This window comes from Canis lupus, chromosome 16 (genome assembly GCF_011100685.1).
Source record: "Canis lupus familiaris isolate Mischka breed German Shepherd chromosome 16, alternate assembly UU_Cfam_GSD_1.0, whole genome shotgun sequence".
In the NCBI taxonomy this organism is placed as follows: domain Eukaryota; kingdom Metazoa; phylum Chordata; class Mammalia; order Carnivora; family Canidae; genus Canis; species Canis lupus.
Genome location: NC_049237.1, coordinates 26,347,647 through 26,374,000, shown reverse-complemented (window position 1 = coordinate 26,374,000; position 26,354 = coordinate 26,347,647). Strand labels below are relative to the sequence as shown.

General features: G+C 33.3%; 1 protein-coding gene across 15 annotated transcripts in view; it reads right to left on the bottom strand.

Moving 5' to 3' along the window:
• The window catches only part of ADAM18 (ADAM metallopeptidase domain 18), a 183,654-nt gene that overhangs the window by 115,651 nt on the left and 41,649 nt on the right, over positions 1-26,354 (bottom strand). For 10 of the 15 annotated variants that reach the window (XR_005371447.1, XR_005371445.1, XR_005371444.1 and 7 more), the window contains 6 exons: positions 20,926-20,997; positions 20,565-20,731; positions 19,537-19,618; positions 7,437-7,469; positions 3,628-3,764; positions 614-797 (listed from right to left, as the gene is read on the bottom strand). Coding sequence is in view for 11 of the 15 variants with exons in the window: in XM_038559988.1 (XP_038415916.1) it covers positions 614-797; positions 3,628-3,764; positions 7,437-7,469; positions 19,537-19,618; positions 20,565-20,731; positions 20,926-20,997 (675 nt within the window). In the remaining 4 variants the exon portion in view is untranslated. The remainder of the gene's footprint in view (positions 1-613; positions 798-3,627; positions 3,765-7,436; positions 7,470-19,536; positions 19,619-20,564; positions 20,732-20,925; positions 20,998-26,354) is intronic. The other 5 variants (XM_038559992.1, XM_038559990.1, XM_038559993.1 and 2 more) reach the window with 3 other exon arrangements.

The following is a 26,354-nucleotide window of genomic DNA, read 5'->3' as shown; positions in this document are numbered from 1 at the left end:
TCATGTAACTGATGGAGGACTAATCATTAAATTTTATTTAAATAGAAGGAAATTGCAAAGTATTGCACAATAATGATATTATAATAGATTAAATATGTAGTCTTATCTGTTGAGAATAGTGTGCAGAGAATATTTGATTGATGGGATTGTGGTAGATTGGATATCTATATTTAGAAGTGAGCAAAAAAAATTGATCATTCTGAAACTTGGAAATGCAAGAATGCTTGAGAATTAAGAAAAATCTATTATATAGTTTTACCATTCTTACAACCAGAGATGGGAAAATTTGGACCAAAATCAGAAGTTTGTACAGAAAACAGATTGAAGTCACATGAATTAGGAAGTAAGTCATGGACAAAAAGTCATCCACTTAGCCTATATATGCAAAACCTCTTTGCTGGCATACTTGAGAACAGTGTATGCAAACTAAGTTTCATGACTCATTTGTCTTCTCAGTTGAAGAGGGATGGAAAAGTGATTCATATACCCTAATTTACATACATTTTCATATCTAAGTTCTATATTGAAGACATAGTTGCATATATTATTCCACATATAACATAACAACCACTTATTAGAAACACAAGAAATTGTGCTCAAATTTATTGCTTACCTCTTGGCTGCCACAGTCACATTCTTCATTAGGTTCCAAAATCCCATTACCACATACTGATTGATTTTGATATAACGGTTGCAAATTTGGAAAGTTCTGAAGACATTTAGTCTCAAATTTTGAAACAAAGTATCTATAGTCATGCATGCTACAGTTGCTAAAAAATTTTATACCACTGGAACCCCTACAATGAAATAATAATCCTCAGGTAAATCCTCAGGCTAATAAACCCCCACCTAAACAATGCCTCATATATAATGATATGAATTGCAAGATGGCTCAAATGAAAATCTTGTACCTTAGCAGAGATGAAGACAAGCATGATTAAAATTTTAATTTATCATTGTTTATCTTTAACATTCATTTCTCTAAAATGCCATTGAAAATTTATCATTCCAGGAGAGCAATAAAGTGTAACAGTTAGATCCCTACCTATCTATCATCTGTTATCTGCCATCTTTGTCTACCTAATATGCTCTTGTCTCATATATCCAAAGCTTCCTTCCCTCAAATGTAAACTTCCAAAAAGGTCCTGATTGACATTAGATAAAGTGTGTCCCCTCCTTTCATTGTCATATTTATTATTCTACATGGTACTTTTGCATCATATAAATATAAACTCATTTGTATTTTTTAAATCTATTTTTATAGGACTTATATTTTGCACTAAAATATAAGTTCTGTGAAGGTCTTTATTTTCATGTTCACAGCTATATTTCTAATAGGACATCTAAAAGATATGTCTAATGGATCTTCAATAGACATTTTGAATATACTATGCACAATATAGACTGCTGATCTTCTCAGCCAAGCCTGTGCCATCCACTAGTCTCAGTTCCAGGCAACTCTATTCTTCTGGTTTCTCAGGCTGATAATATTGGTGTAATCCTGGACTCATACACATCTAACAATACACATGCACATACATGAATGTAATATATGCAGTTAACAATTTTTATGTTGATTGGATGTTGGAATGATATTTTTGATATATTGAGTTAAATAAAATATATTATTAAAATACATCACTGCAAGTAACTTTATCTGATCAAAAAACTTTAATACAGCTACTAGAAAATTTAAAATTACATATATAGTTCACATTTTATTTCTATTTCAGAGTGTCAGTCTAAGTAATCATGTCTTAAACAATAACTCCTAAACAGACATATCTAAGGGTTCAAAGAAATAAATATATAGCTGCTAAGGTTTTGGAGTTGGGAGAGTGAGGAGAAAAAGGAATGCTTTGGTGTTCACTGACATAGCAATTTGTAATGGAATAAATAGGAGAAGAATATCACAAGGAATAATATTATTTAAGCAATTTCCTATTACATTTAACTACTTTGTTTCAATGGATTTCAGTGCTGCTCCACTTTTGCAGGCCATTTTTAGGCAGAAAGCTGCAAATTTTGAGCACTGATATTTTTCATACAAAATTAGTTTAAAAATAGAGACTTAGATGAATCACTAAATTCTAATCCTGAAAGCAACATTGCACTGTATGTTAACTAACTAGAATTTAAATAAAAATTTAAAAAGAAAAAAATAGAAACAGGTTATTTTCTACTTGGGTCACATGCTTTTTGAGTAAAAATTAAAAATATTAATTACAACTTGAAACTTTTGTTTAAAGTGTGTACCAAGCAATTTTTTTAAAATCTTTGCTTAAAATAAGATGGCCATAAAAAGGAATAAATGAATGTGCCAGCCTAAGTATATAGAATTTTAATAGACCAAGACATTTCTTTTTTTTTTAAAGACATTTCAAAGTAAATATTAATTGATTTACTTTTTTGTGGGGAAGATTATCATCCATGTCTAAAGACAACTATAAAATAAGTTGAGCTAAGGAAGCTGTTTCAAAGTATTTTAATTTCTTATCCCAAACTCCAAGTATGGGCTAGAAAAAATTGAAATAATGATTTTAGGGAAGACAGTTTTTCCTGAAACCCTATCTCTTTTTGAATACCATGGATATTAATTTGGGAAAGCCTCAGCTATTTACTTTCTTTACATATGTACTTTGGTAGCTGAAATTATATGGACCAAGATAAGCGAACATACTCTTTGAATTCATATTACATTTGTAATTGCTAATATTAAATACATCTTCAAAAGGTCCAACAATCTTATCACATTCTTAACTCATTTAAATTTCTAGGCTCCAAGACAAGTGTTTCACATCTTTTATCCAAGCTCTTATATTTCTTACTCTGAGCTTCCTATCAGAAAAAATTGTCATCATCTTTACACCTCCATTAACCAAACTACCTACATCTTTATCTATTTACTCTACTAACACCTTATTACAATAATTGAATGTATTTAGCACCTCATTACAATAATTGAATGTATTTAGCTCCAATTAAAGCAAGCCTCTCTAGTTATGCATTAAATTCTATCCTCTCTAATTTACTCGATGATTTTGTTCTTAGGTCTTCATTATAACCAACATCATCATATTTTCTCTCTCTTTATTTCTTTCAGTGTATAGATAATATGTAGTTTCTCCCATTCTAATAAATTTTTAATGTTGTTCTAATTGTATACTGATTCTGGTAATTTATGTAGGTAGTCAATCATATCTATAAATAAGGAGAATTTTTTTTTCTCTTCAAATCTTTCTCTTTTTGCTTTCTTTTAAAATTCTAGCCAAACCTGCCAGTACTATATCACTGAGAGTAATTTTAGTTATGTTTGCTTTGAATGTGAAATATTACAACAACCAAAACAACCGTAGTATCATGTTTATAGAATATTTCATAGTCTTCATAAATCTTTAAAATTTTCCTCTAATATTTCTCAAGTGAGCATTTCTCAATCATGGTATTTATCACCTTTCTGGAGTCATATCTCTTAGACAAATTTGTTAGTGTGGTTTCTCTTTGTGCACAACATACCTTCCCAATATTTGACATAGAAAGGAAGATACAAAATAAAAAATTCATCAGATCTAGTAAAATAAAACTTCACAAATATATATGTGAAATTAAGAAGAAAAAAAGTCTTACACTGCTTTACGATCCATTATGCATGTAGCTCTTGGACATGAACATGTATTAATATCATCATATGTTAATCCCATTTTAAGGCCAAGTAGTTGAGCTATAATAACTGAAAATCCCTCCAAAGTAATTGCATCTGAATACTAAAATAAGGAAGATTAAAAGGAAACCCATTATATAAAAAGTTAACAAAAGCAAGTAATAAATCAAAACATTGTGCTCTTATAAGATTTTACATTTTAATACTTTTTATGTTAAGCATATTTTACAACATGTTATTTTGATATTTCATTGATAAGACTATCCATACTGATTAATTGATTAATAACCATGCAAAAGGGTAAAGAATGATCAAACTACAAATATTCTCTGGTTTAATATTTGACATGTACAAATTCTATAGCCGAGCATACTTAATATTCTGATGCAATCAACATAAAATACATTTATTTAACTTCTTCATTAAATCAGTTCATCCAGTTAACAAATATTAATTCAGTTTATACATGTGTCAAATACATTAACAGAAGATGAAAATGTAAAAAAAAAAAGATGAAAATGTAGTAACATGCATGAAACAAACGGTCTTTGTTCACATCAGGAGTTTCCATTACAGAGGGAAAAAAGAAAATAAGAGACTTCCCAAATACAAAGAGATCATGAAACGTGTTCTAAAGAAAATGAAATGAGATGCCTGGGTGGCTCAGCAGTTGAGCATCTGCCTTCAGTTCAGGGCGTGATCCTGGGGTCCCAGGATCGAGTCCCACATCGGGCTCCCTGCGTGGAGCCTGCTTCTCCCTCTGCCTATGTCTCTGCCTCTCTCTCTGTTCATGAATAAATAAATAAAATCTTAAAAAAAAAAAAAAACAGAAAGAAAGAAAAAAAAAATGAAGCACTCCAGTGGAGAATCCTGAGGATTCTCAGGATACTCGATATTTGTGAATTAATATTTAGGCTGAGGTGTAACATTTGGGATATGACCCAGCAATGCAAATACGAGTAAGGTGATTGTATGGGAGTTCATAAAAGGTTGTAGTATAATGAATGAAGTAAACAAACAAATAAAAACAAAACATAAATTAGAGGTATAGGCAAAGCCATGGTAAAGACATTTGGAATGAAAAGTTATTTTTAAAAAGTTGCTGGCAGTGCAGTCATATTTCATATTATCTAACTTTGATAAATAGTGAAACTTTTCTCACTCCTTTGATTATCACAAGTAAAATACTTAGAGTTTCTCTGATTTTCCTATATCAATTGAAATTTATGATAAAATTTAAGTAATCCCTACCTAAAAGAGGGAAAAAAAAGATTGTGCCTATGTGTGTGCAAGATTGTGAATGAAAACATAGGAAAATTAGTTAATAGATAATAGTAAAAGGCCCCCTTTTACTATGTTCCCTTAAGCATGAAAGAAAGGAAAAATCCCAAAAACAGAATTTAAAAGAAAAAGCCACACCAGAACATGAAATTTGAAATCTGGCTGATCATAAGATTTTAAGGCAAGTTGTAACAACCATAAGATGGCCTTTTGATACCAGCTCATTAAAAGAAGATATGGTCTTGTACTTTCATAGTTACACAGTTGAAAATAAATCATCTGTATAAGTCATGCAACAAAATAAAATAACCTAGGGACTATACTATACAGGAAAGGAAAACAGATTACACACCAAAAAAATCATAACAGGAATAAAAAAGAGGACATCACAGCAGATCCTACAGATTAAAAAGAGGACATCACAGCAGATCCTACAGATTATAAAGAGATTATATGATGTGCAAAACAATTAAATTGTACTCCTATCTTACACCACCTACAAAAATTAATGTGACATGGATTAAATACTCATAAAAATTTTCAGGAGAAAACATAAGCAAAAATCTTGACATTGGTCTTGGTAATGATATTTTGGATTTCACACCAAAAGCACAGGCAACAAAACCAAAAATTAACAAACGGTGGAATTACTGGAGCAGCCCAAGTGTTCACTGATAGAGGCATAGATAAAGAAAATGTGGTATATATATATAACATATATATATAATATATATATGTAAAATGGAATGTTATTAGCATATAAAAGAATGAAATTTTGCCATTTGCAACAATGTGGTAGACCTAAGGGGTATAATGCTATACGAAATAAGGCAGTCAGAGAAAGATAAATACCATGGGATTTCACTCATACATGGAATTTAAAAAACAAAACAAATGAAGAAACACAGAAAAAAAAAAGAAAGAAAGAAAACCAGAATCTTAAATGCAAAGAACAAACTGGTCATTGCTATAGGGAAGATTGTTGGGGGGGATGAGCAAAATAGATTAAAATACTATGTTTATCTAGAGCACTGAGAAATTGTGGGCGACCATGGACTAGCTGGAGTAACTGAACCAAACCAGGCCCGGACTTGCATCCCTCATTCACTCAAAAGGCTCGGGAGCCCAAAGGGTGAATAGTTGGTTGACGCTTGAGAAAGGGCTTGAGCAATGGTTCTCAGGGCTCGCTTGTACGTGATCGCCCACATAACACAATAGATATAACTTATTCTGGCCTGGTCATAAATGTAAATAAGGGTCTGTGCTGTCCTTGCTGGTATGTTTACCATATCTAATATTCCTTTGAAGTACGCACACCTGGAGCAACAAGCTTGTCTATTTACCAAGGTCTTCTGTCACCAGGGGTCTGTCTTACATGCTGAGAAAGGGGAACTTTGGAGGGTTTCACAAACATGCTAAAAATAGATACCTTCTTAGCTTTGTTTTGCTCATGCTATAATATGTTGTAGAACCTCGAATAAAGCTGGCACTGTTTGGACATCATCCTCTGTGTCCCTCCTGTCCCCATCTCTTTACTTTTCTTTTATTTTCCTCATCCCCTTACCCTTGGGACCCTGATCGTGTTGCCACAGAGCGCGCAACAGAAATGTATTGAATTGTTGAATCATTATAGTGTACAACTGAAACTAACATATCACTATACATTAATTATACCTGAGTAAACACAAACAAAACCCAAAAATAAATAAATTGGGACATCAAACTAGAATGTTTCTCCATAACAAAGGAAAAAAATCAACAAAATGAAAAGGCAACCTATAGAATGAAAGAAAATATTTGCAAACCATATATTCAATAAGGAATTATATCAAAAATATATAAGGAACTCAGAACTCAACAGCAAAATACCAAATAACTCAATTAAAAAATAGGCAAAGGACTTGAATATTTTTTTCTCCAAAGCATAAATACAAATGGCCAACAGACATATGAAAATATGCTAAACATCACTAACCATCGGGGGAATGCAAATCAAATGCACCATAAGATATCACCTCACACCAGGTGAGATGGTTATTATCCCAGAGACAAGAGATAACAAATGTTGGTGAGGATGTGGAGAAAAGGGAATCCTGGTACACTATTGGTGGGCATGTAAATTGGTATGGTCATTATGAAAATTAGTGTGGAGGTTCCTCAAAAAAATAAAAATAGAATTAAAATATGAGCCAACAGACCCACTTCTGGTTATATAGCCAAAATAAATGAAATCACTATCTGCACCCTTATGTTAATAACAGCATTAGTCACAATAGTCAAGTTATAGAAGCAACATGCATGTCCATCAATAAATGAATGGATAAAGAAAATGTAGTGTATCTGTACAATGGAATATGTTTTAATTATTAAAAAAGAAGAAAATTCATTTGTAACAACATAGATGACCAAGAGTGCATTATGCTAAGTAAAATGAGAAAGACAAATATGTATGATATCACTTATATATGGTGACTTAAAAAAAAGCCAAACTTACAGAAACAGAGAGTAGAACTGTAGTTCCTAGGAGCTAGAAGAAGGGGAAAATGGGAAATGGAGAGACATTGGCCAAAGGGTACAAACTTCCAGTTATAAGATGAATAAATTCTGAGGATCTAATATAACTATGGGAGCTATAATTCATAATTATATATTATATACTTGAAATTTGTTAAGAATGTACATCTTAAGCATTCTCATAAAACAGATACCTCTGTGAATTGCTGAATATATTAGTTTTATTATGGGAATTATTTCATAATTTAAATATATCCAATTGTCATTGTACAATTTAAATATATTAATATTTTATTTGCCAACTATACCTAAATAATAATGGCAAAAAAGCTATGGCATGTGTTTGTGTATGTAAATAAAGGAAAAAAATGGAGAAAATAAATGATTATTAGTTTCAGCAAAAAATTGAAATCTATAATATAGAATCTAATAGGTATCTCAAGTTAGGAAGGAGTTGGGTCCTATTATACTTATTTTCCTCTACATAATACCCAAAAGTGCTAAAGAATTAACAGAAGATATGAATAAACATTTCTGCAAAGAAGACATAGAGATGGAAACAGACACATAAAAAGATGCTTACCATTACTAATCATCAGGGAAACAGAAATCAAAACTACGATGAGGTATCACTTCAGACCTGTCAGATGGCTAAAACCATCAACATAAGAAACAACAGGTGTTGGCAAGGATGTGAATAAAAGGAATGCTCTTGCACTGCTGGTGGGAATGAAACTGGCGCAGCCACCTTGGAAACCAGTGTGGAGTTTTCTCAAAAAATTAAAAATATAACTACCCTATGATTCAGCAATTGTACTATTAGGTATTTCCCCCCAAAAAATACAAAGACACTAATTCAAAGGGATACATGTCCCCCTATGTTTAAAGCAGTATTATCTACTGGAATATTGCTCAGCCATAAAAAAGAATGAAAACTTGCCATTGGCAAAGACTTGATAGAGCTAGAGAATATTATGCTACGCAAAATAAGTTAGAGAAAGACAAAATGATTTCACTTCCACATGATTTCACTCATATATGGAATTTAAGAATAAAACAAACCAAAAAAGGGGGGGAAAGAGAGAGAGAGGCAAACTGAAAAACAGACTTTTAACTCTAAAGAACAAACTGATGATTATGAGGGGAGATAAGTGGGAGTGTGGGTTAAATACATGATAGAGATTAAGGAGTGCACTTTTGATGAGCACAGGGTGTTGTATGGAAGTGTTGAATCACTATATTATACACCTGAAACTAGTATTGCACTGTATATTAGCTAATTGGAATTTAAATAAAAGCTTAAAAAAAAAAAAAAACTCCAAGAGCTAGCAGCACTGTTTAGGAATTCATTCTCAAAGGAAAATACCTATAAACAGTTACAGTCTTTGTGACTTTCAGTCTAAGGCTAGGATTAAGGATTAAGAGACATGGCATATGAGTTCACAAGGCATTCATGAAAAAAAGTTGATATTGATGACCTGGAAAATTAAACATCTGATATGAAGAAATGGTGGCTCCTGTATAGATACACAAAAAGGAAGACTTTAGAAAAATAATTCTCCAAATTCTGTCTCCCACATTTCTGGCTGACTCCCTGAAACGTTCATTCATCTGGCAGCCTCAACACTAAACTTAGCTGAAGGCTAAAGATCTCAACTGAGTCTAGACCTGCTGTTCATCATCTAGAGTTTTCTTAACCAAGAACATTGTGTGATAAAAAACAAACAACAACAACAACAAAATCAATACTCTTCAGAGAAAAATAGAATCCAGACTCCCTAATAGCATTTATAAGGTCCAAAAGGTCAAAGAATATCTCTCAAGGCCATGAAAACTAAATTGAGATATAAACAATGGCCCATAGAACTGATCTAGAATGTGTTTTAGAAATAAAATTGTCAGGACGCCTGGGTGACTCAGTGGTTGGGCATCTGCCTTTGGTTCAGGTCATGATTCCAGGGTCTTGGATCAAGTCCCACTTTGGGCTCCCTGTGGGGAGCCTGCTTCTCCTTCTGCCTATGTCTGTGCCTCTGTGTGTGTGTGTATCTTACATGAATAAATAAAAAAAAATCTGAAAGAAAAAAGAAAGAAAGAAAGAAAAAAAAAAGAAAAGAAAGAAAGAAGAAAGAAAGAAAGAAAGAAAGAAGAAAGAAAAAGAAAGAAAGAAAGAAAGAAAGAAAGAAAGAAAGAAAGAAAGAAAGAAAGAAAGAAAGAAAGAAGAAAGAGAAACTGTCTTCTTAAATGGAGGATTTAAATAGGAACTAGTGTCTTATATTTCTCAGAAATATCCTGGATGTATACAGTCCAAAATACTTATCATATCAAGAACCAGAAATATCTCAACTGAAATGAGAAAACATAATCAACAGAGAGCAAAACCAAGATAGCCCATATATTATATTCTCTTAGAAGGATTTTAAAGCAATTATCTTAAAAATACTTCAACAAGTAATTGCAAAATCTCTAAAACAAATAAAAACATAAAGTCTCAGCAAGGAAATATATAGTATAGAGAAACACCAAATGACATTATAAAACAGAAAAGGGGATGCCTGTGTGGCTCAGCGGTTGAGCACCTGCCTTCAGCCCAGGGCATGATCCTAGAGTCCCAGGATCAGGTTCCACATTGGGCTCCCTGCAAGAAGCCTGCTTCTCCCTCTGCCTATATCTCTGCCTCTGTGTGTGTGTGTGTGTGTGTGTGTGTGTGTGTGTGTGTGTCTCTCATGAATAAATAAATAAAATCTTAAAAAAAAGTAACAGAAATCCTAAATAAATAATAAACAAACAAAACCTGAGTAGGTGGATGTAGCAAAATTGAGATGTCAGAGACAGGATGGACTTAAGGACTAATTAATATGTTACCTAATCTGAACAACAAAGAGAAAATAGTTTTTTTTTTTAAATAAACAAAGATACAAGGGACAGTGGAACAGTGGCAAAAGATCTAACATCAATTCCATTAATGTCTCAGAAGGAGAAAGGGGACAGAGCTGAAAAATATTTGAAGGAAAAATGGCTAAAATGTCCTCATTTGGGGATCTTGGGGTGGCTCAGTGGTTTAGCCCCTGCCTTCGGCCCAGGGCATGATCCTGGAGTTGCGGGATCGAGTCCTACATCGGGCTCCCCGCATGGAGCCTGCTTCTCCCTCTGCCTGTGTCTCTGCTTCTCTCTCTCTCTCTCTGTGTGTGTGTGTGTGTGTGTGTGTGTGTCTCATAAGTAAATAAATAACATGTTTTTTAAAAATAATAAAAAATAAATTTTTGTCCTCAAAATTTGTCCTCAAGTTCTAACAAGATAAACTTAAAGTAATCATGGCAGACCATCATGATTAAATAGTTGGAGAAAATATTTAAGTGACTTGAACTCAGCAAAAGAAAACCAACACATTGCTTAAAGAGAAGCAGCAACTCATACAGCAGAGAATTTCTCATAAAAAATAATGATGCACAGAGATTACAGCACAATATTTTTCAAGTACTGAAAGAAAAAAATGTCAACATACAACTTTAATCCAGCAAAAATATCCCTCAAGTATGAATATGAAATACAGACATTCTGAAATGAAGAAAAATTAAGATAGTATGTTGCTAGTAGCCTTGTTTTAAAAAAATGACAAAACAAATTTTTGGGAATAAAAAGAAAATGATAATAAAGGAAAGACTGTAACTAAATGTATTTAAGGTAATATTTAAGTAAACAATATAATTACTTATTTAATGTTTATGATATGATTTGAGACCTAAAAGGTGGTATTAACATTTCCACATTCTATATGAAGTTGTAAAATGTGTATACACATGCTTGTGTGCATGTGTGCTCATGGGTGCATGCATATTTAAGTCCCACTACAGAAAACAGTAAAAAGCTCTTCCAAAGAGAAATATTGCAAAACTCTAAAGATATAAAGATCAGTCATTAACAGTTATATGTAAAGGGATAGAAAAGAAATATTTTAGGTTTGATTTACCATGTAGTCTCTATGACAACTATAAATCCTGATATAACAGGAAAGTAGTCATAAAAAATAGGTAAATAAATGGATGAAGCTGCGTTCCTATTGAACTTTATTTACAATAAATGGTGGGCTGAATTTAGCCTATAAGTCCTGTTGGCTAATGTCTGCTATGGAAAAATTAAATTGGAATACTAATAATTATTATAATAATCCATAGGAAGGCTGGAAATGGCAAGAGAAGTCCAAACAAAATAAAACAAAAGAAAAGTTTTCCACTATACCCACCACCAGAGATATAAAGTGGAAAACAAATACTAAAATTACTGACTGAAATGTGAACATATCAACACAATTAGATTTAATATAAATTGCCTAAACATATGAATTAAAAGCCACAGATTGGCAAGACATGAAAGAAAAATAAAAACATGAACCAATTATATGCTGTTTGCAGATTAATTTACATAAAATATAAAGATAAAAAGTGAAGAAAAAATATAACATGTAAAAATTTATTAGATGAAAAGTAGAAAGGTTTATTAATAGTAGATGAAGTTAATGTCAGAGCAAAAATGATCATGGGCAAAGGACATTGTACAGTAATAAAAATGTTCAATTCACCAATTAAACATAATAAACTTAAATATTTAGGCACCAAGCAACAAAACTGTGAAACACATAAGGCAAAAACTGATACCACTGAAAAAAATAGATACACAAATACATAATTTAGTTGGAGACTTTAATATCCCTGTCACAGTAATTGGCAGAAGTACTAGACAAGAAAACAAAAATCATTTAGAAGACATTAACATCATCAATTTCTATAAACTGACATTTATGGAACACTTAGCTACAGCGTGGCACCCATTTTTTTTTTTTTATGTGCACGTTGAGTATTCACCAAGAGAGGCCATATCTCGTTTAATAAAGCAAAACAAAAAAAAAAAAAAAGAAAGAAAGAAGGAAAGAAGAAAAAAAGAAAGAAAGCAAGCCAAAACAATACAAAGAATCAGAATCATACAATATGCATTCTCTGATCATAAGATCATAAGAGAAACAATATGGTTTCACTAATATATGGAATTTAAGAAACAAAACAGATGAACATACCAGGGGGGTTGGAGAGAGGAAAGCCATAAAACAGACTCTTAACCTCAGAGAAAAAATGAGGGTTGCTGACAGAGGACGGACAAAATGTCAAGCAGGCTAGGAGCATGGAGCTCAATGTGGGGCTGAGATGATTATCTGAGCTGAAACCAGAAGTCAGATGCTTAATCAAGTACACCACTCAGGCGCCCCCTCCTGAAACTAATACAACACTATATGTTAACTAACTAGAATTTAAGTAAAAAACTTGAAATAAACAAATAAGAGAAGAATCAAGGCAGAATAAATAAATAAATACATAAATACATAAATACATAAATAAAATATAGTTTGACAAGTAAACTTTCTAATACATGGCACATAAATATGAAATAACACATTTTAAACAATTTCTGGTAAAGATAAAGTGCCTATATATGTTTATATAAATATATATATATACATACACACATATATATGTATATATTTATCTATTCTCTGTATACTGTATTTTATCTAGGTATCATCATCCATAAAGTCTGCTCTTTCCATGTCTATTCAACATAATATTGGAAGGACTAGCCAATGCAGTAAGATGATAAAAAGAAATAAAAGGCACACATATTAGAAAAGAAAAACTGTCCCTATTTGCAGAAGACATGATTATCTTTGTAGAAAATTCAAGTGATATGATAAATAAAAACCCATACCACTAAAATGTAAGTAGAAAGGAGGCAGGATACAAGTTCAACAAACAAATCAATTGTATTTCTATATATTAGCCCTGAACAATTGAAACTTAAATTGAAAACACAATTCCATTTACAATTTTTTCTAAGTTAAATATTTAGGTATATGTATCAGTGTGCTGGGTATTCCATAACAAAGTACACATGGTTTAAATATCAGTAATTTTTTCTCATAATTTTGGAGGGTAAAAATTCTAGATCAAGATGTTAGGAAAGTTTTCATTTTTTTTCCTAAGGCCTTTCTCCTTGTAGATGGCCATCTTCTCATGTTTTCATACAGTCTGTTCTCAATGTGTATCTATGCCCCAATCTCTTTTCATAAGAACACAAGTCATATTGGATTAGGGTCCTCTAAATGACCTAATTTTACGTTACTTATGTCTTTAAAGGCCTTCTCGAGAATCCCTGGGTGGCTCAGCGGTTTAGCGCCTGCCTTCGGTCCAGGGTGTGATCCTGGAGTCCTAGGATCAAGTCCCACATCGGGCTCCCTGCATGGAGCCTGCTTCTCCTTCTGCCTGTGTCTCTGCCAGTCTCTCTCTCTCTCTTTCTCTGTCTCTCATGAATAAATAAATAAAATCTTAAAAAAAAAAAAAAAGGCCTTCTCTCCAAATATAGTCACATTCTGAGGTACTGGGCTGGGATTTCAACATGTTAATTTGGGGAGGATACAATTCAGCCTATAAGGGTATATATAAATTAAACAAATAAGTAACGATATTGAGTTTTGATAGAGATTGCCCTAAATCTGTAGATTACTTGGGGATAATATAGACATTTAGCGATATTAAGTCTTTCAATTAATGAAAATGGGATGTCTTTCCATTTAGCTGTATCTTCTTTCATTCCTCTCATCAATGTTTTATAATTTTCATTATGCAAATCTTTCACCTCTTTGGTTAAGTATATTCCTAAATATTTCATCTTTTTGATGCTATTGTGAATTGGATTGTTTTACTAATCCCCTTTTTTCAGACAGTTTATGTTATAAAACATAAATAAGTTTTGGAAGTTGATTTTTATTTCTGCAACTTTACTAAATTTATTATTTCTAAGTGTTCTTTCATTGTTGGGTGTATAGGGTTTTCTACATATATGATCATGTCATCTCCAAACAGAGATATTTGACATTGCCTTTCCAATGGGAGGGGAGAGCGGAGGAGGAGGGAGGGAGGGGGAGGGAGGGAGGAGGGAGGGAGGGGAGGGAGGGGGAGGGAGGAGGAAAGGAAGGAAGGAAGGAAGGAAGGGAGGGGAGGGAGGGAGGAGGGAGGGAGGGAGGAGGGAGGGAGGGAGGGAGGGAGGGAGGGAGGGAGGGGGAGGGAGGGAGGGAGGAGGAGGAGGAGAAGGAAGGCAGGACGGGGCAGGAAGGGAGGCGGGAGGGAGCGAGATCTCCTTCTCTTCTTCCTTTCTTTCTTGTCTTCTTTTCTTTCTTTCTTTCTTCTTTCTTTCTTTCTTCTTTCTTTCTTTCTTTCTTTCTTTCTTTCTTTCTTTCTCTTTCTCTTTCTTTCTTTCTTTTTTTCTTTCTTCTTTCTTTCTTTCATTTTTGCTTTCTCCCTCTTTTCTTTTCTTCTTCTTCTGTCTCCTCCCATCCCTATCACCCATCCTACTTCTTGTCTAATTGCTCAGGCTAGGACTTCCAGTAATATATTAAATAGATGTGGTGAGAATGGGTATCCTTGCCTTGTGCCAGATCCGAGATGGAAAGCTTTCCCTCATTATTTATGATGAGTTCCAGGTTCTTCACATCTGACTGTCATTCTGTTGAGGCAATTTCCTTTTACATCAAATTTGTTGACAGTTTTTATCATGAATGGATGTTGAACTTAGTCAAATGCTTTTTCTACTTCTATTAAAATGATTGTGTGTTTTTTCTTCTTTCATTTTGTTCATGTGTTGTATCATATTGATTGCTTTCCATGTCCAACATATGTTGTATCCAGGGGATAAATTTCACTTGGTCATAATGTATCTTTTTAATGTGATAAATTATGTTGAATTTTGTTTGCTACTATTTTGTTGAAGATTTTTGCATCTATATTTTTGTTTGTTTTGCATTTAAAAGAAAAATTATTGAAGTATAATTGACATACAAATGCTATATTTAATGCATATACTTGGCGAGCTTGTAGATAAGTATACACCCATGATACCATCACCACACTCAATGCCATGAACATATGCATATCCTTCAAAAATTTCCTTCTGTCCTCTATTTAAAAAAAAAATTGAGATAAGAATACAACCCAAGATTTACCAGCATAGCAAATTTTTAAGTATGTGATACAGTATTGTTAACTCTACACAAAAAGAAAAAGAGACCTGACTGTACTTTTCAGAAGACACAAGAAAATGTTCCATGTATACATAATTCTTTTTAACATTTTTATTTAATTTAGTTAGGCAGGAAACCACAAATGTTGGAGAGGATGTGGAGAAAAGGGAACCCTCCAGCATGGTGCAGCCACTCTGGAAAACTGTGTGGAGGTTCCTCAAAGAGTTAAAAATAGACCTGCCCTATGACCCAGCAATTGCACTGTTGGGGATTTACCCCAAAGATTCAGATGCAGTTAAACGCCGGGACACCTGCACCCCGATGTTTATAGCAGCAATGTCCACAATAGCCAAACTGTAGAAGGAGCCTCGGTGTCCATCGAAAGATGAATGGATAAAGAAGATGTGGTTTATGTATACAACGGAATGTTACTCAGCCATTAGAAACGACAAATACCCACCATTTGCTTCGACGTGGATGGAACTGGAGGGTATTATGCTGAGTGAAGTAAGTCAATCGGAGAAGGACAAACATTATATGTTCTCATTCATTTGGGGAATATAAATAATAGTGAAAGGAAATATAAGGGAAGAAGAAATGTGTGGGAAATATCAAAAAGGGAGACAGAACATAAAGGCTCCTAACTCTGGGAAACAAACTAGGGGTGGTGGAAGGGGAGGAGGAGGGTGGGGGGTGGGGGTGAATGGGTGACGGGCTCTGAGGGGGGCACTTGTTGGGATGAGCACTGGGTGTTATTCTGTATGTTGGTAAGTTGAATACCAATACCAATAAAAAATAAATTTATTATAAAAAAATAAAGATAACTTCCCTTGAAAAAAATTAAAAAAATAAATTTAATTTAGTTAACATATACTGTATTATTAGTTTTGAGGCTATAATTTAGTGATTCATCAGTTGCATATAGCACTCAGTGCTCGTTACATCAAGTGCCCTCCTAACGCCCATCACCTAGTTACCCCAACCCCTAACACACCTCCCCTCCAGCAATCCTCAGCTTGTTTCCTATACTTAGGAGTCTCTTATGGTTTGCCTCCCTCTCTGTTTTTATCTTACTTTATTTTTCCTTACTTTCCCCCATGTTTAAGTTTTATTTCTTAAATTCCATAAGTGAAATCATATGATACTTATTTTTCCTTACTTTCCCCATGTTTAAGTTTTATTTCTTAAATTCCACATATGAGTAAAATCGTATATTTCTTTCTCTGACATATTTCACTTAGCATTATATCTTCTTGTTACATCCATATCATTTCAAATGGCAAGATTTCATTATTTTGATGGCTAAGTAATATATGTATATTACATCTTTATCCATTCATCTGAGATGAAATCTGAGCTCTTTGTATATTTTGGCAATTGTGGCTATTGCTGCTATAAACAATAGGGGGGGTGGGGCATAGGCCCTTCAAATCACTATGTTTGTAGCCTTTGGATAAATACTTAGAAGTGCAATTGCTGGGTCATAGAGTAGTTCTGTTTTGTTTTTAAGATCTTATTTATTTATTCATGAGAGACACAGAGAGAGAGGCAGAGGCACAGGCAGAGGGAGAAGCAGGCTCCATGCAGGGAGCCCGACGTGGGACTTGATCCCAGGTCCCCAGGATCACGCCCTGGGCCGAAAGCAGATGCTCAACCGCTGAGCCACCCAGGCACCCCAGTAGTTCTGTTTTTAACTTTTTGAGGAACTGCCAATTATTTTTCAGAGTGGCTGCACAAGTAAGTTTGCATTCCCACCAACAGCGTAAGACGATTTTCTTTCTCCATATCCTTATCGACATCTGTTGTTTCCTGAGTTTCCATTGGTGACAGGGTGTGACGTGGTATCTCATTGTGGTTTTGATTTGTTTTTCTGTGATGATGAGTGATGTTGAGCTTTTTTTTTTTTTTTTTCATATGGCTGTTGGCCATTTGTATATTGTCTTTGGAGAAATGTCTGTTCACTTCTTCTGTCTATTTCTTGTCTGGATTTTTGGGTTTTGGGTGTTGGGTTTGATAAGTTCCTAATAGATTTGAGATAGTAGCCCTTTATCTGATAAGATATTTGCAAAGATCTTCTCCCATTCATAGGTTGCCTTTTAGTTTTGTCAATTGTTTGCTTTGCTGTTCAAAAGCTTCTTATCTTAATGAAGTCCTAATATTTTTTTTTTTGCTCTTGATTCCCTTGCTTTTGGAGATATGTCTAGCAAGAAGTTACTGTGCCCAAAGTCAAAGAGGTTGATGCCTGTGTTCTCTTCTAGGATTTCGATGGATTGCTTTCTCACATTTAGATCCTTCATCCATTTTGAGTTTATTTTTGTGTATGGTGTAAAAAAGTGATCCAGTTTCATTCTGTATGTGGATGCCCAATTTTCCCAACACAATTTGTTGAAGAGATCGTCTTTTTGTCATTGGATATTCTTTTCTGCTTTGTTGAAGGTTAGTTGACCATAGAACTAAGGGTCCATTTCTGGGTTCTCTATTCTGTTCCATTGTTTATGTGCCTGTAATTGTGCCTGTGTCATACTGTCTTGTTGATTACAGCTTTGTAATACAGCTTGAAGTTGCTGGAAGGCAGGTGGACTCTGCAGCAGAACTAAGCAGAGAGCAGAGGCATCCACAGACTGCTGATAACTTGGCTGCTGCTTTTTGCTGTCTGCCACAAGAGATTCAAGCCTCTGTGTGACTACTTTTCTGGGAATGAGAAGGGGACTGAGTAGCGCAGATGGCTGATTAACTTGGTTCCAGCTTTTCACTGAGCATTACAATACACTCTAGCCTCTGTTCACTCACTGTGTGACTGCTTTTCTGGAACAGGACAGTATGGGGCACACCAGTAGACTCTACTTCAGGGGAGGGAGTGGGCTAGCCGCTTACCAGGCCCTTTAAAACTTGGAGTTTTGGATCTCAACTGGGAGTCCAGTCTTCACTGGAGGTGTTGTGTTTCTCTCTAAAGTCTGACTCAAAAAATTTTATGGGAATATTATTTAGAAATATAGAGTAAGAAATGATTAAACTATTCCTACACATACAAACATGCATAATTTTCACATACATAATTTTGAGCAAATACGTGGCAGACACAAGAATACACATTATATTATTTCATTTACATTAAGCTCAAAAAGAGGCCAAACTAACTAATGGTGATACATGTCAGGAAATTGGTTTTCTTTGGTATGAGCAGTAAGTGGAAGGAGAGGTCTTCTGAAGTGTTGAAATATCCTATTTTTTGATCTCTGTGGTATTCATGTCTATGCATTGACTTAGTAAAAATTAATTCTATATATTTATGATTTTTGCAGTGTTCTCTATATATGATGTGCTCCAATAAAACTTTTCTCTACAAGGAAATGAAAATGAAAGTATAAGCCAGGGGGGAAAGTTTTAGAAATGGAGAAAAATAATTTAGGGGGTGTAGTTTATTCAAGGGCCTGACTTAGTTTTTCAGTGTTAGTCCTATGAAACCATTTGTGTTTATAAGTTAATGTGTATTACTTGATAACATAAAAACTTTAAAAGAAAAAATGGAGATATATGATTCAACATGTATACATTCTAAAAAATTGTTCAAAATAGTTCTGAAATGATGCATTAAATAAGAGCAATGCAGAAAAATGATATATAGTTAATGAATACGTACATTTGTAACAAAAGAATAAAGTACACAAAAATGAAGCACAAATTCATGATTTTTGCTATTTCTGGAATTTAGAGTAGACAAGTAGAGGCTTTAACTTTACTTTATTGTTTTACATCCTTAAAAAATCTGATATAAATGTTAGTAGTCATTTTGCCTACTTGGTGAAGGAGTGTATTAATGTATATTGCATTTTTGCTTTGTTATAACTTATAATTAAACTTTCTGAGATTAAAATAATTTTGTCTCAACAAAATAATAAATACACATATAGAGAAAGTGCCAAGTTACTACTTTTATTATATACTATTTAGCTATATAAAATAATATAAACACAATATAAAGTTTAGAAGATAGTAAAGAAAGAAAGAAATTACATACCATAGCAATATCCACTTCGTAGCTATTATTGCATATCGTGCCAGGAAATGTTGCTCCAAAATATGTAGGATGTTTTCTGTAACTACATCATTATAGTATAGCCTTTTTATTACCATACTTATTCAGAACAATTTACTAGCTTATTTATTAAATTAAATCTCCCATTAAATTTAAAATGATTTTTCAAACCAATTTCTGATCTGGGTAATATCTGCTCAAATCATTGAAAACTATAATTCATTTTAGTTTTTAATTAAACTTTAATCTTTTAATTAAAGATTTATTTATTTATTTGAGAGAGAGTAGGGAAGGGCATAGGGAAAGGAAAAGAATCTCAAGCAAACTCCTCACAGAGTACTCCATCTTACAACACTATCTATGATCATGACCTGAGCTGAAACTGAGTTGGGCACAGCAACTAGGCATTCAGGAGTCCCTACAATTCACTTTAAATCCAATTTTCTCTTCCCATCTAACTTCTAGACTTGATAAAATTTTACTATTTTGAATTCTCCTCAGTTTCCTTTGTACTGAATGCACTCTTTTGGTTACTAAAATTTAAAACAAAAACCACTTGGTTTTTAATTTGTGGAGTGAGAAGTCTTGCTTATCCTGAATGTAAGCACTTTCTTATGTTATTACCAAAAATATTCTTTTTACTCAAAGAGTAGACACGAAATGTATTAACATTTTATAGACAATATTAAATGAATAGTGCCAATTTTTACATTATTAAGAAGCTAGAGCTTCTATGTATTCTGTGGAATAGTAAACAAAATTTTATGAAAGGCAGGTCTTTTTACATGAATTATATTCCAAAATATATTTTATATAATTTATTTATGTTGTTTTTATTTTTATTATATTTTCAACTACACTATTGCATCCATGGCAATAACTATGTTTATTTAATGTTTTCAGAGGGATCTACAGAAAGTTGAAGAATACAATAAATAAATGCATTAAGTTATCAAATTAATGAAATTATTTATGTATATCTCTTTTTAAATGTAGAACATTGTGCTTACATAAGTAAGAATGCTATGTCATGGGGCCGTAGGATAAGATAGTCCCGTTTCCATATGAAAAATCTTTGTAATAAATCATCAGCATCCCCGTTGGTAGAAATTTTGTTTTTATCTGACCACAATTCCAAGGAGGACAGCATCACAGTCAATTTGAACTGAGTAAACATCTAAAATAAGATTTATGGCATACTTGTTCAAATAACATTACATCAAGACTACATAAAAATAAAGAGTAAGTTCAGTTTGTTATTTTGGATATTAAAAATTGAAGATTTTTAAGTCATTACTTTATCATTATGGATTAGACATCAGCTTCAGTGATTTTTCATAAAATTATAAATGTAAAATTATTAAAACTTACAGTGTTGACAAGGCCAATAATCTGGATAATTTTCTGTGTTACAGCCATCATTTCTGATCCCATATAATCATACTGAAAAACAATTTTTTAAGTGATTATTTTAAAAATGTGAGTGATAGCAATTTTTTTTTATGGCGAATAGCTCTTGCTCAAGCCAGGCAGGTAAACCATAGGAGTTGTCAAACAATACAAAATAAGCTAACATAAAGATGATAACATTTCTGATATAAAAGAAAACAAACAAAAAAAACATAGGTTTTAAAAATAGATTCTCAATTGTTAATATTTTCAAGATACTCTCAAACAAAAACAATTGAAATCATCAAGAGGTCCTAAAATAACAAATTCCTCCTTAGTAGTATGGGATTTATTCAGCTTGACACAGAGGGAATCATCACAAAAGAATCACAAAACCTCCTATCACATGGTTGATTTTTTTAAAAAATCAAATCAATAAATATTTAAAAATCAAATGCTCAAATATTTCTACAGAACAAAAACCAGAAATAACAATTATTAAAAAATTAAAATTATGTGGCATAAAGGATTAAAAAATGCTGATAAAGAACAAGATGAAATTATGTAAAGGCAAGGAAAAAAGAAATATGTTGTGCTTTAAACTACTAAATTCTTGAAAGGGCATGAATTCTTATTTATTTGGGAACTTAATTAACAGGTGCTCTTTGGAGTCATATTTTGGAAAATGCTTAATACTTCTGCTATTGAAATATTGGAATGCTACCAAATCTTAGAAATATGTGTAGCTTCTGTACTCAAAATTATGATAATTATTGAAATGGATTACTTGTTAAAATTGTTGATAATAAAAGTAATGGAAAATTAATTATATATTTCCATTGGATGAATTTGAAGTTAAAAATATTCTAGTCAAAATATTTCCTTATAATAGAAAAAACACTGCATTAGACAGGTGTTTATATATGAAATATATTCCTGTAAAACACACAAATAGAAAAAAATTTTATGACAATCTGAGAATACTCAAGATCATCAGAGTAGAAGTATAATTTCATATACCAAATGCCATGACACTTTGGAAGATATCACTAGCTCCAAAGGTTTATTTCACAAGGTAAGAATTCTCAACATATAAGGAAGACATAACGATGCTTAATTAGTAGGAAATAATTCTAGTCTAGAATTCACAAGTCTAGAATTGTGATGCCTCCAGCTCTGCTTTTCTTTTCGAAGACTGCTTTGACTATTCGCGGTGTTTTGTTTTGTTTTGTTTTGTTCTGTTTTGTGATTCCATACAGATTTTAGGATTGTTTGATCAGGCTCTGTGAAAAATGCTGGTAGTATTTTAATAGTGATTGCATTAAATGTATAGATAGCTTTGGGTAGTATAGAAATTTTAACAATGTTTGTTCTTCCAATCCATGAACATGGAATGTTTTCCCATTTCTTTGTGTCCTCTTCAAGTTCTTTCAAAAGTGTTCAGAGTACAGATCTTTTACGCCTTTGGTTAGATTTATTCCTAGCTATCTTAAGATCTTTGGTGCAATTGTAAATGGGATTAATTCCTTGATTTCTCTTTCTGCTGTGTCATTGGTGTATAGAAATGCAACAGATTTCTGTATGTTAATTTTGTAGCTTGTGACTTTACCGAATTCTTATCAGTTCCAGCAATTTTTTGATGGAGTCTTTTAGATTTTCTACAAAGAGTATCATGTCATCAGCAAACAGTGAAGTCTGACTTCTTCTTTGATAATTTGGATGCCTTTTATTTTTCTGGTTGCTGAGGCAAAGATGTCCAGCACTATGTTAAAAAAAAAATGGCGACAGTGGACATCTCTGTTTTTATTCCTGTCCACAGAGGAAAATCTCTCACTTTTTCCTTCCTCATTGAGGATAATATTACTGTGAGTCTTTAACACGTGGCTCTAATGATGTCAAAGTATATTCTCTCCACCCCTACTTTGTTGAGTGTATTTACCAGAATGGATACTGTACTTTGTCATGTGTTTTTTCTTCATCTAGTGAGAGGATCAGATGGTTCTTATCCTTTATTTTATTAATGTAGTGCATTAAAGTGATTGAATACTGAACAGCAGAGGAGTAAATCCCACTTGATAATGGTGAATAATTCTTTTAATGTACTATTGAACTCAACTTGCTGATATCTTGTTGAGAATTTTTGCATCCATGTTCATTAGGGATATTGGCCTATAATTCTCCTTTTTAGTGGGGTCTTTGGAATCAAGTAATGCAGCTTTGTAGGATGAGTTTGGAAATTTTTACTCCCATTTCTATCTTTTTTTGAACAGTTTGAAAATAATAGATATTAACTCTTCTTTAAATGTTTTGTGTAATTTTGGGGGGAAACCATATGGCCCTGGAATTTTGTATGTTGGAGATTTTTTTATTACTGATTAATTTCTTTGAGGGTTATAGGTCTGTTTAAATTTTCTCTTTCTTCCTGTTTCAATTTTGGTATTTTATATATTTATAGGAATATATCTATTTCATCTAAAGTTTGCAAATTGTTGGCAAATTTTTTCAAAATATTCTCTTAGGATTGTATTTCTGCGGTGTTGGTTATGATCTTTCCTGTTTCATTCATGATTTTATTAATTTGGGTCCTTTATCTTTCCTTTTTGATAAGTCTGGCTAGGGGCTTATGAATTTTATTAATTCTTCCAAAGAATAAGCTCCTAGATTCACTGATCTGTTTTGTTTTTTTGTTTGTTTTGTATATCATTGATTTCTGCCCTAATCTTTATTATTTCCCTTCTACTGACTTTCTTTTTCATGCTCCTCTAAGCATGAAATTTTATAGCTCCTCTGTAAAATTAATTGTATATTTGAGACTGTTCTTACTTTTTGTAGAAGCTCTGTATTGCTATATACTTTCCTTTTTTACTGTTTTTGCTGCATACCAAAAGTTTTGGACTGTCATATTTTCGTTTTCATTTGCTTCCATGTATTCCTTTATTTCTTCTTTAATTTCGTGGTTAACCCATTCATTCTCTAGGGGGATGTTCTTTAGCCTCTATGTATTTGTGGTCTTTCCCATTTTTTTTCTTGTGATTGACTTCAAGTTTCATAGCGCTGTGGTCTGAAAATATGCATGGTATGATCTCAGTCTTTTTGTACTGGTTGAAACCTGATTTGTGATCCATATGTGATCTATTCTGGAGAATGTTCCACGTGCCCTTGAGAAGAATGTGTACTCTGGTGTTTTAGGATGAAATGTTCTGAATATATCTGTTAAGTCCATCTAGTTCAGTGTGTTATTCAAAACATTGTTTTCTTGTTGATTTTCTACTTGGATGATTTGTCTGAAAGGTGTTAAAGTTCCCAATTATTATTGTAGTATTATCGATGACTTTCTTTATGTTTGTTACTAATTGATTTATATATTTGGGTGCTCCCAAGTTGGCATAAATATTTACAGTTGTTAACTGTTCTTTTTTGGTTAGAGCCCTTTAGCATGATATAGTGCTTTTCTTCATCTTTCATCTTTTGCTACTGGATTTGATTTAAATCTATTTTGTGTGATAAAAGAATGGATATGGGAATCCCTGGGTGGCTCAGCGGTTTGGCGCCTGCCTTTGGCCCAGGGCACGATCCCTGAGTCCCCAGATCGAGTCCCGCGTCAGGCTCCTAGCATGGAGCCTGCTTCTCCCTCTGCCTGTGTCTTTGCCTCTCTCTCTCTCTCTCTCTCTCTTATGTATATCACGAATAAATAAATAAAACCTTAAAAAAAAAAAGAATGTATACTCTGGCTTTCTTTTGATGTCTTTTAGCATGATAAATGGTTCTCCATCCCTTAGCAGGTCTCTCAGTCTGTAGATGTCTTTAGATTTAAAATGAGTCGCTTACAGGCAGCAAATAGATTTTTTTAATTCATTCTGACGCTTTAAGTCATTTTATTGGACATTTACATCCAGAGTGATTATTGATATGTATGAATTTAGTGACATTTTATTACTTTTAAGTTGTTTCTCAAGATTTTCTCTGTTCCTTTCTAGTCTTTATTGCTTTTGGTCTTATTTTCCCACTCAAAAAGTCTCCTTTATTATTTCTTTCAGAGCCTATTTAGTGGTCACAAACTTCTTTAATTTTTGGTTGTCTGAGAAACTTCTTTTTTTCTTGCTCTGGGAAACTCTTGATCTCTTCTTCTGTTCTGAGTGAAAGTTTAACTGGATAGAGTACCCCTGGCTGCATATTTTTCCCATTCATCACATTGAATATATCATGCCACTCTTTTCTGGCTTGCCAAGATTCTGTTGATTAAATCTGCTGCTAACCTGATTTGTCTTTCCTTGTAATTTAAAGATTATTTTCTTTTGCTCCTCTCAGTATGTTTTCTTTAACCCTGTATTTTGTAAATTTTACTACAATTTGTCTTGGTGTTGGCTGGCTTTTGTTGATTTTGATGGGAGTTCTCTGTGCATCCTAGATTTGGATGTTTGTTTCCTTCCTAGATGACAGAAGTTTTCAGTTAGAATTTGCTCAAAAAACATTTTGCTCTCTTTCCCTCTCTTCTTCCAGGACACCTATGATATGAATGTTATTATGCTTTACGGATTCACTGAGATTCCTAAATCTACATTTATGATCCAATATTTTTCTTTCTCTCTTTTCATCTTCATTATTTTCCCATAATTTTATCTTCTATATCACTTAATTTCTCTGATTTTTCCATTTTTGTGGTCATTACATTCGTTGATTTTGCATCAGGGTTATAGTATTTTTTATTTTTGTCTGACGAGTTTTTAGGTCTTTTATCTCTGCTTTAAGGGACTCTATTGTATTCTATGATTTTCTCAAGCCCAGCTTATATCCTTATAATTGCTGTTTTAAATACCAGTTCAGACATATTACTTATAGCTGTTTCAATTATATCCCTGGTCATAACTTTTTCTTTCGGGATGAATTCATCCATTTTGGCATTTAGCCTTGGTCTCTGTGTTAGGAAAGCCTGCTATGTTTCCTGCTCCTGAGAGTAATGGCTATATGAAGAAAATGTCATATATTGCCCAAGGCCTGGCATTTTAGGAAGTGTTTCTGGTGCACTCTGCTGTTGTGTTTTGGCTGGTCTTCCCCTCAAGTCAATCCTCTGTAGAGTTTGACGTTGCCTACAGTGGGAGTGTTTAGACCTTGTCTAGTTTGTGGTGAGTTTTAACTAGGCGTGTTTTGATCTGCTTGTTAAAAGAGGCTAGACTGAATTTCCACTAGAACTAAAGTTTTGCAGCAATCTATGGTCAGTAGGCTAGGTACATGAGAGGAGGTTATGTTGGTTTTCTGGGGGAGGGGCCTGCTTCTGCTCCAGCTCTTAGGTACACGTCCCCTATAAAAAGCACTGCAGAGATCAGAGGGGCAGGGTTTACTGTAAGCAGCTCAAGCCTGTACTGTGGGCAGTATGCTGGTCACTCATGTCCATCCGTGCTGATGGGCTGGAA